The 15,860-nt window shown below is 37.5% G+C and overlaps 1 protein-coding gene across 2 annotated transcripts in view; it reads right to left on the bottom strand.

The window, feature by feature from the left end:
* letm1 (leucine zipper-EF-hand containing transmembrane protein 1) overlaps positions 1–15,860 on the bottom strand; it is a 90,957-nt gene that overhangs the window by 50,253 nt on the left and 24,844 nt on the right. For both annotated transcript variants that reach the window (XM_039751743.1, XM_039751745.1), the window contains exons 5-9: positions 14,668–14,805; positions 13,816–14,019; positions 12,446–12,565; positions 12,137–12,268; positions 1,889–2,068 (exon numbers count right to left, since the gene is read on the bottom strand). In XM_039751743.1, the coding sequence (XP_039607677.1) occupies positions 1,889–2,068; positions 12,137–12,268; positions 12,446–12,565; positions 13,816–14,019; positions 14,668–14,805 (774 nt within the window). The remainder of the gene's footprint in view (positions 1–1,888; positions 2,069–12,136; positions 12,269–12,445; positions 12,566–13,815; positions 14,020–14,667; positions 14,806–15,860) is intronic.

Genomic DNA, 15,860 nt, shown 5'->3' with positions numbered 1-15,860 from the left:
TCCATTTTGCCACACTCCATTTTAAATGATCCCTGGCCCAGTGACAACGCCTGAGCTTGTGGATCTTGCTTAGAAATGGCTTCTTCTTTGCACTGTAGAGTTTCAGCTGGCAACGCGGATGGCACGGTGGATTGTGTTCACTGACAATGGTTTCTGGAAGTATTCCTGAGCCCATTCTGTGATTTCCTTTACAGTAGCATTCCTGTTTGTGGTGCAGTGTCGTTTAAGGGCCGGAGATCACGGGCATCCAGTATGGTTTTACGGCCTTGACCCTTACGCACAGAGATTGTTCCAGATTCTCTGAATCTTGGATGATGTTATGCACAGTTGATGATGATAGATGCAAAGTCTTTGCAATTTTTCGCTGGGTAACACCTTTCTGATATTGCTCCACTATCTTTCTGCGCAACATTGTGGGAATTGGTGATCCTCTACCCATCTTGGCTTCTGAGAGACACTGCCACTCTGAGAAGCTCTTTTATACCCAATCATGTTGCCAATTGACCTAATTAGTGTTTATTGGTCTTCCAGCTCTTCGTTATGCTCAAATTTACTTTTTCCAGCCTCTTATTGCTACTTGTCCCAACTTTTTGGGATTTGTTGACACCGTGAAATTTTGAATCAACATATTTTTCCTTTAAAATGATACATTTACTCGGATTAAACGTTTGATCTGTCATCTACGTTCTATTACAAATAAAATATTGACATTTGCCATCTCCACATCATTGCATTCAGTTTTTATTCACAATTTGTTTAGTGTCCAACTTTCCAGGAATCCGGTTGTATGTATGTATATATATATTATATATTATATATTATATATATATATATATATATATATATATATATATATATATATATATATATATATATATATATATATATATATATATATATATATATATATATATATATATATATATATATATATATATATATATATTTTCACACCTCTGATATAGCGCGTCTATGTGAAAACAGTAGTGTCAAATGCTGGAGGTTGGGCTTGGGACTTTGGATCGTGAACGAGGCTGACAGAATAAAACTGAATAAAAAAAAAAAGTTAACCTTTACGAGTATAAAAAATTACACCAGCTGTTACTGACTGGAATCAAATGTATGTTTTTATTCTAAAATAGTAAGAATATGAGCAGTTCACTTCTCAAAACGGACTCCTCTGGGATCTAACCCGTGAAGATTTGATTACCAGTCAAAAACTGATATCAACTGATACTGTTGCACCACCGAAGCGGTCGTAGCAACTGCATGTCAATGTAACACCCTAACGCGGGTTGTTTTTCTGCAGTTATATTTTTGAATGGAAGCGCATTTGTTCTGTTATATTTATACCTTTTGTGAAAGTGTTTCTTTGATATTTGAAATTCAGGCTTCACACATTATACACTTCATGTCTACATTTTGTCAATTATTACTAAAACATGAAAAACTTTTCTGTTTTAACAATGTGTTTACTGTGCATAGATCGCTTGTATTCACAGAACATACATGAAATGCAAGTGTTCCCAATAACGATATAGTATTAATAAAAGGTGTCATTTTGCTTGATTCTCACTCTATACAACTCTAAGCAACTGACACGCAGGTAAATAGACTTGAGCTGAGAAAACTGTGCAGGGTGGGGGATATGATAGCAGGCTGCTTGCTGTTTGCTGCTTATCAACATATTTAAAAGACAAAAGATGCCGATGAAAAGGTGTGAAGCATTTTAAGGTGGGACAGATATGGTAGGCTCTGGTAATTTTTGTGTTAATTCACATGACTGATATGCATTTTTAAATAAAATATAAAAATTACCAATACAACACAGTAGCAACTTCATACCTATATGCTTCTATCAACTTTGAATATTTTTTACAAAACTTACTCGAGCAGCAACTTGTAGAACTTCTTTAGCCTTTTCAGCTGCATCTGCTAGCCTCTCCATTTCCCGTTCTTGGTTTTCCTTTTTGATAGCAGCCTCTTCTTGCAATGTTGCTTCCAGCTTAGTCTTGTTGTCCACCTTTCCACATTCTACTTCTGCTACCATGATAGTAGCTTCCTTTGCCTGCCAAAAAAGAAAAAAAATGTATATTTAATATGTGTAAGAGCCAATCTTGGAAAGTTCAAGTTTTGAGTTAAACTCATATTAATGTTTGCTTCATTTGAATATAACAAATTTCTTTCATAGTCATAACTTATGGTATAGTCTTTTCCCCCTATAAGTTAGCAAGAGATAGAACCTTCTTACAGTAACTGAGAAATAGTGTGATCATAAGCTCAGTTGTTGTTTAGCTTAAAAGATTAATTTTAAACTTAGAAATGGGATAAGCATACAGCTTTCTGACCGTTTTGAAATGGTTCAGAAATGTTAAGTAAATAGTAACTATTTGAGGTGTAACAAGATTAAGCTTAGAATTGAACTATTCTTAACATTAATTTTTCCTTTTTTGTTATTTTAATTTTCCTTTTTTGTGTGAACTGTTTTACTTTAAAACTTAACTAAACTTTTAAAAATGAAGATATTTTTTCTGTGGAATCATTTCTGCGCACCAGGCTTTTGTTGAATCCCATTTTTTGAGTTGAAGCTGTTGAACTTTGGTAATTTTGGGAAAACGCAGCTACAATATGATCTTCTTAGAAATATAGAGAAGTATATATTATCAATCTTTTTGCATCTTCTGGTTGAGTATTATTATAATCAGTCTTCATTTAATGTTTTTCTTCTGCGTTTTCCATACAAAAAGCCTGATGTTATTATTAAATCCTTGTTTATTATGTAACGTGTCCTGTGATGGTATATGTTAAGAATGCTAGTACATAAAATAAAGCCTTGTTAATTGACTGATTGATTAAATCAGTGAACAATTTTTCTTTACTAGAAATTCCTGTTACCTATTAAGTTTGTCATAATACCCACATTTCAAATACTTCACTGCCTATGCCTCCTTCTTAATGTCCTTGTCTCTGGCCCACAAAGCACTACTCTCCACATACATTGTTTTGACCATTGTCATTTTTGAACCTTACTAGAAACAATTTCCTTAGTAATTATTGTTTGTCAATGACTCTTTTTCCCAAAAATAATTTAAAAATGAAAAATTGCAGATAAAAAGGAACTCATCATCCACTTAGTTGTCTGCAGAAGCACCTTTGTGCTTGATTTAATGTCACAGATTACAGTATTGAAACATGTTTAGTTTAAGGTGTGTTGGGCCACTCTAAACTCTAAAAGGCATTCAACAGATTTACAAAAGGCCAGTCCTAAGAGTAGGTCAGACAGGGATGTTTACTTTTTCGTTTCTTAACTATGCCTCTCTTGCTTTGTTTTTGCGATTGTTTTGGATGGAGTCATCGGGAACAAATTCCTACTTATGAGGATAATAAAAGTAATCTGAACCTGAAACTTACCATGTCTATATTTCACATAAAAGTTACATCATTGTTTCATTAGATGTCTTAATAACCTCCCCAGTTGTGATTTTTATCTCTCAAACAAGAGTAATTCTTGGCACTCTGGCAGTAAGCCCATGATTTTAATGAACTGCCAGCATTTATCACAAACCGCAAACATTAACCAGTCCTTAAACAAATACCTGCTAGTCTTACAGATCTGCTGCTGTGTTCTGGTGGCCTCATTGATTTTTCTCCTCCTTACCTAGAGTCTAGTGCTGGGCGGTATGACCAAAATTCTATATCACAGTATTTTTCAAAATTGTACCGGTTTCACGGTATTCGACAGTATTTTTTTCCCATGCGTGAGCTAACCACATTTTCCACTGCAATTACTGCAGTAGACTAGCTAAGAATAACCTATTCCATTGTCATGAAAACTGTACATTGTAAAAACAAAATATATTTCAATGTACACACAAGTATTAATATAGGTTTGCATGGTCCCATAAAGAGATAGTTTTCAAGGAGGGGGGCACTAATGAGGCACTAATAAAGAGAAGGAATCACAATGCATGACAGTTGCAGTCAAAATATAGAACCTTTTTATTGAACAAATTTTGCAAACAACTTAAAACTAAAATTTTGTCAACATATTGTCAACCAATCAAAGAGGCATTTAGACTTAGTAAAATATCCAGAGGTGCTTGTCAAAAGTTGTATTGCACTTAACATGTCTTAGAAAAGGATGAAACAGTAAATATTTTTTGTAAACCAACTACACTTTCTGTTAATGTTATCAATCCCTGTCCACTGACACGTTAAAGTGACTTTTTAAACAACTTTACCATCATTAAACTGCATAATATTTAAACTAATAAATAAGAAAAATAAAATAAATAGTGCAACTTCCAGTAATAATACTATTACTTCAAAACGTCAAGCCCAGGTACATTACACAGTATTCAGCAAAACAAAATAAAACAGGTAATAATAATAATAATAATAATACATTTTATTTATAGGCGCCTTTCAAACACTCAAGGACACCATACACTTTACACAACACCCAACACACAATACAGTACAGTGTTTACATAGAGAAGGCAAGTTTAAAAAGATGTGTTTTAACTGAAGACTTAAACAGAGAGAATGAATTAATGTTTCTAATCTCAGGAGGCAGTGCATTCCAAAGTCGAGGGGGCAGAACGACTGAAAGCTCTGTTCCCCATTGTGGAAAGACGAGCGGGAGGAACAGTCAATTTAATTGAGGAGGATGATCTAAGAGTACGGGAAGGGGTGACGATGTGGAGAAGGTTAGACAGGTATGGGGGGGCTAAATCATGAATAGCTTTAAAGGTTAGCAGAAGGATTTTAAACTCGATGCGGAACTTGACAGGGAGCCAGTGAAGTTGATGCAGAACAGGAGTGATGTGGTGAGTAGAAGGAGATCTCGTGATAATACGGGCGGCTGAGTTCTGGACTAATTGAAGTTTGTGAAGAGTTTTTTGAGGGAGACCAAAAAGAAGAGTTACAATAGTCAAGGCGAGAGGTGACAAGGCTATGAACAAGAACTGCAGCAGAGTGAGGGGTGAGAGAGGGGCGGAGATGGTTGATATTACGTAGGTGGAAGTAGGCAGATCGTGTAATAGTATTGATGTGTGAAAGAAAGGAGAGGTTATTATCCAAGATGACACCAAGACTTTTGGCCTGAGAGGAGGGGGATAGAGTACAGTTATCAATTATAATAGGTAAGTTATGGGATTTGGATAATGTGGATTTTGTACCAATAAGAAGGATCTCTGTTTTATCACTGTTGAGTTTAAGAAAATTAAATGTAAACCAGTTTTTGATTTCGGCCAGACAGTCAGTAAGGGTGGTAGGTGGGAGGGTGATTGTGGGTGAAGTTGAAAAATAAAGCTGGGTGTCATCTGCATAACAGTGGAAATGGATATTATATTTCCTGAAAATATTGCCCAGAGGAAGGAGATAGATGGTGAACAGAAGGGGGCCCAGGACAGAGCCTTGAGGCACTCCTGAGGTAACGGATACAGAGTGAGATGAAAATGATTTGAGCTGTATGAATTGGGAGCGCCAGAAAGGTAGGATGTGAACCAGTTATAGACATTGTGGGTGACACCAATGGAAGATAGTCTATTGAGAAGAATGGAATGAGAAATGGAGTCAAAAGCCGCACTCAAATCAAGTAGTATGAGGATAGAGAGTAAGCCGGAGTCTGCTGCCATGAGAAGATCGTTAGTTATTTTGATTAATGCAGTTTCTGTACTATGGAGTGGGCGGAAACCAGACTGGAATTGTTCATACAGGTTATTCAGGGATAAGTGAGAGTGGAGCTGTTTGGCTACCACTTTTTCTAGGATTTTGGATAAGAAAGGTAGGTTAGAGATCGGACGCAGGTTGTTAAAATTAGATGGATCGGCCATTTTTTAAAATTGGGGTTACTACAGCAGTTTTGAATGAAGCAGGAACAATTCCAGTTGAAAGAGAAGAATGGATAATAGCAGATATAATATGGAGCAGAGATGGAAGGCAGGCTTTGACAAGTGATGTAGGTAAGGGGTCAAGCAGACAGGTGGATGACTTAGAATGAAGGATTATATCTGATATTTCTAAGGTGGAGGGAAGTTGAAAGAAAGAAAAAGGGTGAGTAGATGGGAAGAATTCAGAAGGAGTAGTGTGAGCGGATTGCAAAGCAAGGTAGTGGTGGATACTCAATTTTGTTCATAAAAAATGACATCAGAGAATTACAAAAGGCATAAGAGTAGAGATGTGATGGCCACAAATCAGGGGGTTGGGTGACACGTTTGAGGAGTGAGAACAATGATTTAGTGTTGCCTTCATTCATGCTGATTATATTAGAATAGTAGGCAGATTTAGTTTGATTAATACAATCCTTATAATGTGAAAGATGGTGGAAATACATATCTTTGTGAACCGCGAGCCCAGTTTTTATAAAGTCGTCTAATTGCCGGCCTTTCGCTTTCATGAGACGAAGTTCGCGTAAACCAGGGGGCAGAGAGGGAAAATGAAACAGACTTTGTTTTAAAAGGGGCAAGAGAATCCAGAATATGATGAAGGCTGGTGTTATAATGCAAAATCAACTCATCAGTGGTAGTTAAATTAGGAGTGGCAATATGTGATTCAATACTGGATCGAACAGAGTCCAAATTAATGTTCTTGATATTGCGAAAAGTTATTGTGCGGGGTAGCTTCGGGATAGATATAGAGAGTTGAAGGTGAAGGTGCAACTTGGTGATGACATCTTTATCAACTGAACCGTCATTAAGGCAAATTGCATTAATATGGACCTTGCTTCAAGCTAAGCTATATACATAAATAATAAAACTGCAACTTGCATGTATAATGCTATTTGTGGTATATTGGGTCCGCAGCTTCAAAAAAAAAAAAAAAAAAAAAGGTCAGTTTTTAACTCCGTCTCCGTGGGCTCGACTGCAGGGAGATGATGAGGTGATTGTGGCGAGTCGCACCTGATCATTCTCAATTGTTTCAATACTACGGCGTGTGAATAATATGGCGCTGCGCCCACGGAGACGTATGGGCCAGCAGGATAGGGGGAAGGAAAAAAGAAGAGAGAGAACACAAGGAGGTTAAAGAAGGGAAAAGGCAGTCATGAGAGACTATCCAGACACCAGGAAGGTGAAGGCAGCACGAGCTGGGGCTCTGTCAGGGAGCACAGGCTGAGGCGATCTAGGGGCTGGTTCACCCAACTGATTAAGCGTGTAGAGTGGGGCAAACGAAATGTAAGACCTCCCAATGGATTGGAGGAGCGACTGAGTGAGCGCGAAGGAAGACGGGAAGTGCGCCGACCTCGGACGGTCTGGCTGCGCAGTGTGGCGGCAGCCAAGACATGGCCTGGCAGAAAGCAGTTCGTGCTGCAAAGGCTCCACCAGCAACACAAGTGAAGGGTGAACCGTGGAGACAGAAGGTGGTGTGCTGCGATCGGGCGAGGAGAGAGACTGCATTTTAACCTCTATTTTAACGGATTTATTTATTATGGATTTTATCCCCACATTTCACTGGTTTTATGGATTTGCTATTTATTTGAGTACTGTATTTTTCTGAACACTGCACAATGGGCACTTTTGGTTTTACTTTTGACTGTTTTTAACAAAAGCACTTGAGCACTTTCCACCATCCCCTGGGTCAATGAGTTTTCTCAGCTCATCTCGTTCATAACTATTGACGGTGTTGGTTCAACAGACTCCCATGTGGGAGAAGAGGGAGTCTGTAGGGGACCAGCGTTGTCATACTATTACACAATAACCAGGTACATTACACAGTATTGAAAAAATAATAATAAAACAAGTACAACTTGGCTTGCAGTATTATCCAGTAGTTTCGAAACAGTATTCACACATTTGAACATAATGGTCCACACCCGACCTTTTAAAACCATCTTCAGACACGGCACCTTTTCTTGTCAAAAGTTCTTCTGTGTCATCATGTTCAACTTTATCGTCTGCTACAGCTTCCGTTTAGGAATGTTCTCAGTCCATTTTCACCGCTCAATACCTCCACTAACACATGTACTCCATCGCATGCTGTTTAGCCGTACAGCAGTGAAAAGGTCCCCCTTTAAACAGTTTCCCACTGCACCACACTCCGAACGTTGTTTAGGCTATTTAAACCAGTGTTCCGGTATAAGAAAAATCCATATCATAAAAAAAAATTAAAAAAATGTTTTTTGGTATGAACCGGTATACTGCCCAGCACTACCATAGTCATACATTTTTTCAGACTCAAATTTGATTTAGACAAAGTAAATTTGGTCAATTTAGAAATTACATTTCATAATGATGGCCTTGAATGCATTTTAAAGATATATTAAGACTTTAAGTCTTTTTACATCAATTTCATAATCAAAACACTATCCCCTAAATTGTTTTCAAGCCACCCTTTTGCCTATAAATGGTAGCACACACTTACTAGCTGACAATAACTATAGAAAAGCAAACTTTGGAGAACAGATAGGAGACTGAGTTTGCCAAATTGGGAAAGAGATGTGCTGACATCATCCTAATGAGCTTAACTGGAAGCAGTGTCATGTGTGTTGTACTACTGCTATGTGAGAGTTAAATAGAATACAAATTTTGTTCCTAACAGGTTTGTTTTTCGGTTTCCTCCAAGGAGCCATGCAGGAGTTTTTAAAGGTTTTTCCTCTTTATAAGTTGAAACTGTTTTGCTTTTTCTTCACATGCACAGGAGCAAAAGTAGTTGGGTGTTTGGGGAAGTGTTTGGTAAGTTATTTGTTACTTGTATTGAAAACAAGCATTGGTAAGGCAAGGTGAAGCAAAGCAGGACAGAAAGAAGCAGCTGAAACTAGTAAGTCTGTAAGCAAATAACCAGTGTCATAACATCGTATTGTTTAAAGTAACAGCGATTCCTTAGTGGAAAGAAGTTAAGGCATACGAAGAATAATTAGATAGAGCACCATTTAGTACTCGGAAAGTATTGTCTTAGCATTAGTAAAAAGTTAGGACATAAGCATTCATTCCTTAGGAAGAAAGCATTTTATTTTAAATACAAGTGGGCAGTTGACTTCAAAGTGATTAAGAGGGGCACTCAGTGGTTACAAAGACTTTCATCTAGTGAAGGAGAGCCAATCAGGTGCATGTAGCATTACAAGCAGAAAAGTAAATAACTAGTGGATGATATCAGTAAGCAAGTTCTCAGTAAGATGGAAATGGTGACAATTCCTAACTGACAAGAAAGCTAGCACAATTAAGAAGGTTACAGCCTACAGTTTAATTTATAGTAATGGATACAAATGGTATACATGTAGAGTCTGTAAAAAGTGGGCAGAAATATAGGAAAAGAGACAAAGCAACAAAAACAGACAAACAGCAAAAAAGTAATTTTACAACTTCAAAGAAAGACACACAGCAGGCAGCTGAGAGGGAGAGTAATACAGGAGCTTAAAGAGCCAGAAGGTGTTAACTAGGGAGAGTAATACAGGAGCTTAAAGAGCCAGAAGGTGTTAACTAATGTGAATGTGATAAAAATAGTTGAGATGTTTAGTAATCTAAAGTCTAATTCTAAAAATGAGTCCAGTGCAATGCAACTCCTGTTGAATGTTGAGCTTTCTGGAGGATGACTTGAAGGCTACATCTACAAGAAATGACAGCTGATCTAGCATCTCGAGCTCAGGTTTATTAAACAAGAGGAGGAGTTAGCTGGCTTGCATTATAGTAGCGAATTGATGATGCAAGAGGAGATTTTAGATTAGACAGGTAGAGATGGGTGACTCAGTCATGAGAGGGGTTGAAGCACAGATTTTCTCTAGAGACAGAGAATCACACACAGCGTTTTGCCTTCCAAGTAAATAGTTGGGAGACCTCCTTGGAAGGGTTGATAGGCTCTTCATCAGAGCTGAAGTGGATCCAGTTGTCATTGTCAATGCTGGGACATGTGAAATAGATACTGTAAGGGTAATCTACGAGTTCTGCAATGTTAATTTAAAGAGTTAGGTGCTAAGCAAAGGAACAGAAATGACAAGGTAGTCTACTCCAAAGTTCTACCTGTGCCATGCACTAGTCCATGTAAAACTGAGGAAATTAGAAGGCATAGCGCATGGCTCAAATCGTGGTGTAGGATAGAAGGGTATATAGAGGTTTATGGGGCACTGGAAACATTTTTGGAACAAATGGGACCGCCAGAATGCTGGGGAGGCATATGAGTAGGTTAGATGAGGACTGTTTAAACAAGCAAACGGGGTGCAGGGAGTTTAAGACAGGGCAGTTGTAGAACTGTAACACAGGGGGTCCCCAGGACCGACGTTGAGAACCCCTGCTCTACACTGATGGAAAACCAATTTGCCTGAAGCGTGTCACTTCCCAAGAAATGTATATATTCTGCAACTAGTGCCCAATCTGAAAGCACGTTCAGCACAGGTGAAAATATTGTAACTCAGGATAGAGCATCAATTAAGCCTGAGAATGTAGATAAGCTTGTCTTTCTGTCCCACAACCTTAGATAGTTCTTAGAATACCAAGTTAAAAAAGGCACATGATCTCTATGTCTGCACTAGAATTAGACCTACAGCATCTGTCTATATGAGTGAGCAGTTTTTAGGTGGTTTTTTTTTTTTGCAAATTTGCACATCTATATATATAATTCACTAAGGCAAGACAACCATGGAAAGCACGCCGGAAGGGGCGTGGATTCACTGAGCCGCCGACAAGTAAGACACCTATGGCGCACACAGGAAGGAGCCACGCCGGAGGTGAATCACCATATGCAGTGTGTAAAACGGTTTTGAGAGGGGTATCCCATGGGATCCTTAAAACAATCCTTTACAACTGAGGTTAAAACACAATGAAGTAAGCAGTCTTTAAAAACCGAGTTTTCGGTTACGACGCAAGACCGCGTGCACCATAGCAAACTGTTTTACACGCTACATACAGCAATTCGCATCCGCGACAAACATGCGTCTTCTTAGATGCTCCTGCAGAAACACGGAAAGTCTACGTGAGTCACAGGTGCATCTGGACTGTGCAAAGACGACAACAACTCAAGTGACGAGTTGGAGGTGGGCACATGAGCAATGGCGGTCCGCCAGCTTTCAGTCACGGACGACTGTGTGTTGGTTCATTCCGTGCATGGTTACAATGTTACTTTTCTTGCTGATTTATTACATTACCGATTTTTCAAATGTTAATTTTCTCCCTTTGCTTAAAAATCATTAAAAAACCGGCCTGATTATGTGGTGTATGGTACGTCGCGGGTTGGCTAGTTTACAATATTCTAAGTAGTGTCCAGTAAAAATAAATTATAATGTCATTTGCTGAATGATTTTATTAAAATGTCTGGAAATACTAAGAATGTTTTAAAAGAATAGCTTATAATACAAAAAGTAAAGAAAAGCAAATTATGTTTCTGGAAGTAGTTTTTTTTTTTTTTTGTTTGGTTAAATTGTTAAATACTGTGTAAAGTTTACCATACACCTTTTTAACATAGAGTACTGGTGATTTGGAGGCACAGCATTATTATCCTTATTAACATATAGTTAAATACTGATAAAAATCGTAATATTGTGATAAACTGGGTAAACACTGTAATGCTGAATTTTGTCAATATCGCTTAGAACTACTCCAGCCTATGCCAATCTTCACACTATAGATCCTAATAAACTGCTTACGCAAAGAATTTTTCAAGGCTCGATAATAAAAACATCTCTCATCATTTTTTGTGAAAAACTACAAGATTTCATTGATGCTGACAATCCTGGGTCTTTAAATAGTTAACACAAGTTCAAGAAGAAGAAAAAAAAAACAAACACCACAGTGGGTGTACAGTTTTCAAGAAGTAAAAATGTGCTTCCACAGGCCTGACAATGTTATACTGTTAACAACATAAAACGCTATTGCTGTCATGTTCACTACAGACAAAAGGGCAAATACCACCACAAACTAATTTTCTGCAAATATGACAAACTCTTACTCCCATCCATTTTAAACCATCCATTGTTTTCCATTCCCTTTTATCGGAGTACCAGGGTTCTATTTGTTGTTCTAGTACTTTACATATTTTTATTGTGATTTTATTTATTGTAATTTATCACTGTGTTCTTAAACAAAAATGCTCTGCAAAGGCAGCAACAAGTACCCCATGTTCTGGTAAAATTAAACTTTTCCATTATATAAATTACAGCATAATTTTTTTAGGTCTCATAAAACTGATACTATAGAAACAGAACACATACCATTGTTTCAGGCAGGTTCTGCAGTGTGGTCTTCAGCTGGTCAGCTGGAGACAGAGTGTCGGGTAGATACATTGCTCTAGAAAGCAACAGTAGAGATGTAGGGATCTGCTGGTCCAAGTGCAGCTCCAGCCACTTGAAATATAAGACAGCATTTTTAGTTATAATTACTAAATCAAACTACTGTACATTGATTCATAAGAATTTACTACTATTTAATCACAGCATGATCAAAAAGCAATTTAATTTTTTTAACAACTTCCTGGTTGAGTTATCATGTTTAAATGTCTTAATAAATCTGTTCCTTCCTACCTGCTTCAGCTGCTCCCTGAGACGCTCCTCAGTAACACCTAGTGCCCTCATTCCTCGTACGCGACATGCTGCTTGTATCTCGTTTACATTCAAGCTGTCCACCCCCTCCTCTGCAATTAGCTGAAAAAAAAAAAAGTACTTTAGAATAACAACTCTTTAAAGCTACTTGAAAATTAGTCAAATTAAAAACGAAAAGGAAAAAATTGGAAAAACAATTATAAAAAAAAACAAAAAAAACTGGTACAACATTAAACATATAGCCTTGCAAAATGTTAACATAAAATTGTTTAAAAGGCACTTTAAATTGTGCTGTCTTTAACTAAATGTTTAACAATATTAATAGTTTACAAATAATTAATAAGGTATTTCCTTAATTCATCTATTATTATAATGTTCTTAAACCTACTTAATCCAAGTCAGGGTTGCAGTGGGCTGCAGCTTATCTCGACTGCTCTAGGCATAAGGCAGCAAACACTCAGTCAGAGGGGCAATGGTAGGGCCCACATGCCCATGTACCCACTCTCACATGGGGCTAACTTGAGTAACCAATTAAACAAACCTGCAGCAGTCAGTGTGACTCAGTGGTTAAGGGTTTGCACTGAGGTCGTGGGTTCAAATCCCACCACTGACATCATGAGCAAGTCACTTCACCTGCCTGTGCTGCAATTAGGAAGGGGATAAATAAATAAATAAAATGGGGTGCGGTTATTTCCATAAGTCATCCTCACTGCTCATTAGGAATTGTGACTATCATACTAATTAGAGCTGTCAGATCTCTATTTGAATATAGTCTAAAAGTATTTTAAAAAGGTCTTACTCAAAGGCAAAAGTTGAAATCTGACTATCAAAGAAGAGTTGTTTGTTTTACCCACACTAATTCTGGTATCATGTCACTACAGATACACTATGTAAAGCTGCAGCATTTTATTAACTTGTTTTTGCAATTAATTTCCAAGATCAGTCTTTTGGTAATTTTGAATGATTAGTTTGTAATCTTCATTAGTGAAGCTTACAGCTAGACCCCTCATTAATGAAGTATTTTTTAAAAAAATACCCATTACTCTGCACTTTGATCTACAAGTGTACAAACAGCAGTTTTCCCAAACACTTGTCCTAGGACTTAAAAGAATTTTCATAGAACAGAATACATATAGTAAAACTGAAAAGACTTGAATTCACTTCTAAAAATTTCTTCTCTGAAACAATATGTTGAGCATACTGTAGAAGTAAGTCTGTATATTTAATACCTCCTTTAGTAAAGTTTAACTCTACTACATAAATGTAACATGTACAATTTTAACCAAATCGTGTAAAGAGTGGTTTGAGACCCAGTCTGTGAAGTAGCCTATCCCTGACTATTTGCAATCTACCTTATCATCTGCACGAATGGCCCTTAATTTCATTATTATTTGAAATCTGAGAAAATTGTTGGTTCCAATAGATTGGAGCTCCAGTAGTTTGCAGAGAGCAACCAGCTGAGGCCTGGACAAGTTGTCCAGAGTCAGTTCATCCTCAAAAAGCTTAGAGAAACGAATAATCTCTTCATTGCTGGGTCTTTCACCGGAGTTTCTAATCTGAAAATAAAAACATGTATATATTAGCATCAGCATTCTCAAGCTTAAAGAAAAAAAAAAAAACAAAGTATGTTTTATTAACTAAGCATTAGCCAATAATGAGTCAGAAGATACAAAACAAAATGCAAGTCTTCAATACCCAAGGCAGCATACAGTAGATGCTTAAGCAGGCACCCAGATAAGAGTACAGCAAGTATAAATGGACACAAAGCCTGCTGCATGGATCAGTTTTCATTATGTATTTTTAGCCATTAATCAGGATTCTAAAATGCTTATAACAAAATCTGTCACAATAATGGAAATTCTATTTTTTTTCATGCTTCCAACAATAAAGTTCTTTTGAATTCCATAACAGAAGCATACATTTTCAATCTTTAAAATGGAACTGAATGTAAACCAAAGTAAAAGAAGTTTAAGGCATATAAATGCATTCCATATATGCCATCAGTTGTCTGTGATAAACTGACTGACTTTCAGCCCAAGCAGATGAGAGAATCCAATGGTACATCTAATTAAAACCTAACAAAAATGATCTATTCCATGGTTTACCTAAAAAATTGGTAAATAATGGAAATCTGAGAATGTTTAATTTTGATAATGTTTAGGAGTGTATTTTGCACAAAAATGCTTACAATTAGCTATATTCACCTTCTGAAAGAAAGAGGAAAACTCCACAGAAACATGTTCCTTAGCAGCCTTGTTGCGAAGTGCAATCTCCTCAATAGTGTCCTGAAGAAATTTGGCCATTTCAAGCTTTACTCTGAGTTCTTTCTTTAATCGCTCCTCCTGAACAAACAAGACCATATTGATTATTGTCAGTTTGTGCTTCTAGGTCAATTTCAGTACTTACATTTCAACTAATAAACTACTAATATATATCACACAATTATACAAATAATTAAACAAATACAGTTAAATGGCTGTGTAATACCTCAACAATGTTCAGTGTTTTCAACTACACTGGACATTACTGGTATAGCATGGCTAACGCATCTTTTCAATGTTGGCAGACTGTTGTGGTGATCCCCATAAGCAAGTAAGGGGACCAGATGGTATGTGCCAACTACAGAGGGATTACAATCCTCAGACTCCCAGGTTAGGCATATGCAAGAATCTGTCTGGAGGTCTGGAAAAAGCATTTGACCATGCCACATGGCAGGAATATGGGGCAACAGGGCAACTTTGCCATATATGAACGCAGTGAGATCTGTGTCCAAATGATTGATGTTAAGTTAAATTTGTTTATTGTGGATGTCAAACTCTGACAAGGCTGTATCTTCTCACCACTCCTTTTTGTAGTTTTCATGGACAGAATATCAAGACTGTGCTGAGGATGTGACAGTGTCTAGTTGGCGAGGCTAGGCATAGCTTTGCTGCTTTATACTGATGTCATCCTCTTTGCCTCATCTGATTGTGACCTTTGGCATGCACTAGAGTGATTCAATGTCAAGTGTGAAGCAGCTGGGAGTACCATCTGCAACTCCAAGTATGGGGTCATGGTTTTCAGAAATGAATGTATTGCTCTCTCCAGGTAAGAAGGGAACAACTGCTCTTAGTGGAGGTTCAAGTTCACGAGTAACAGAGAAAGGGAACATGAGATCAACAAGCAGGCTGGAGTGCCGGCACCTGTTCTGCAGGCACTGCACCAGTCCACAGTGGTAAAGCAGGAGCCAAGTCTAAAGACAAAGTTCTTGGTTCACCAGTTGATCTACATCCCTCTCCTCACTTATAGTCATGAGCTGTGGATAATGATGGAAAGAACGAGACTATGAAAACAAGTGGCAGAAATGAAGTTTTTTTTTGCAAGTGTAGCTGGTCTGACACTCCGTAATAGGGCAAAA

Source organism: Polypterus senegalus, chromosome 4 (genome assembly GCF_016835505.1).
Source record: "Polypterus senegalus isolate Bchr_013 chromosome 4, ASM1683550v1, whole genome shotgun sequence".
Taxonomy (NCBI): Eukaryota; Metazoa; Chordata; class Cladistia; order Polypteriformes; family Polypteridae; genus Polypterus; species Polypterus senegalus.
This window is presented reverse-complemented; position numbering and strand designations above follow the sequence as displayed.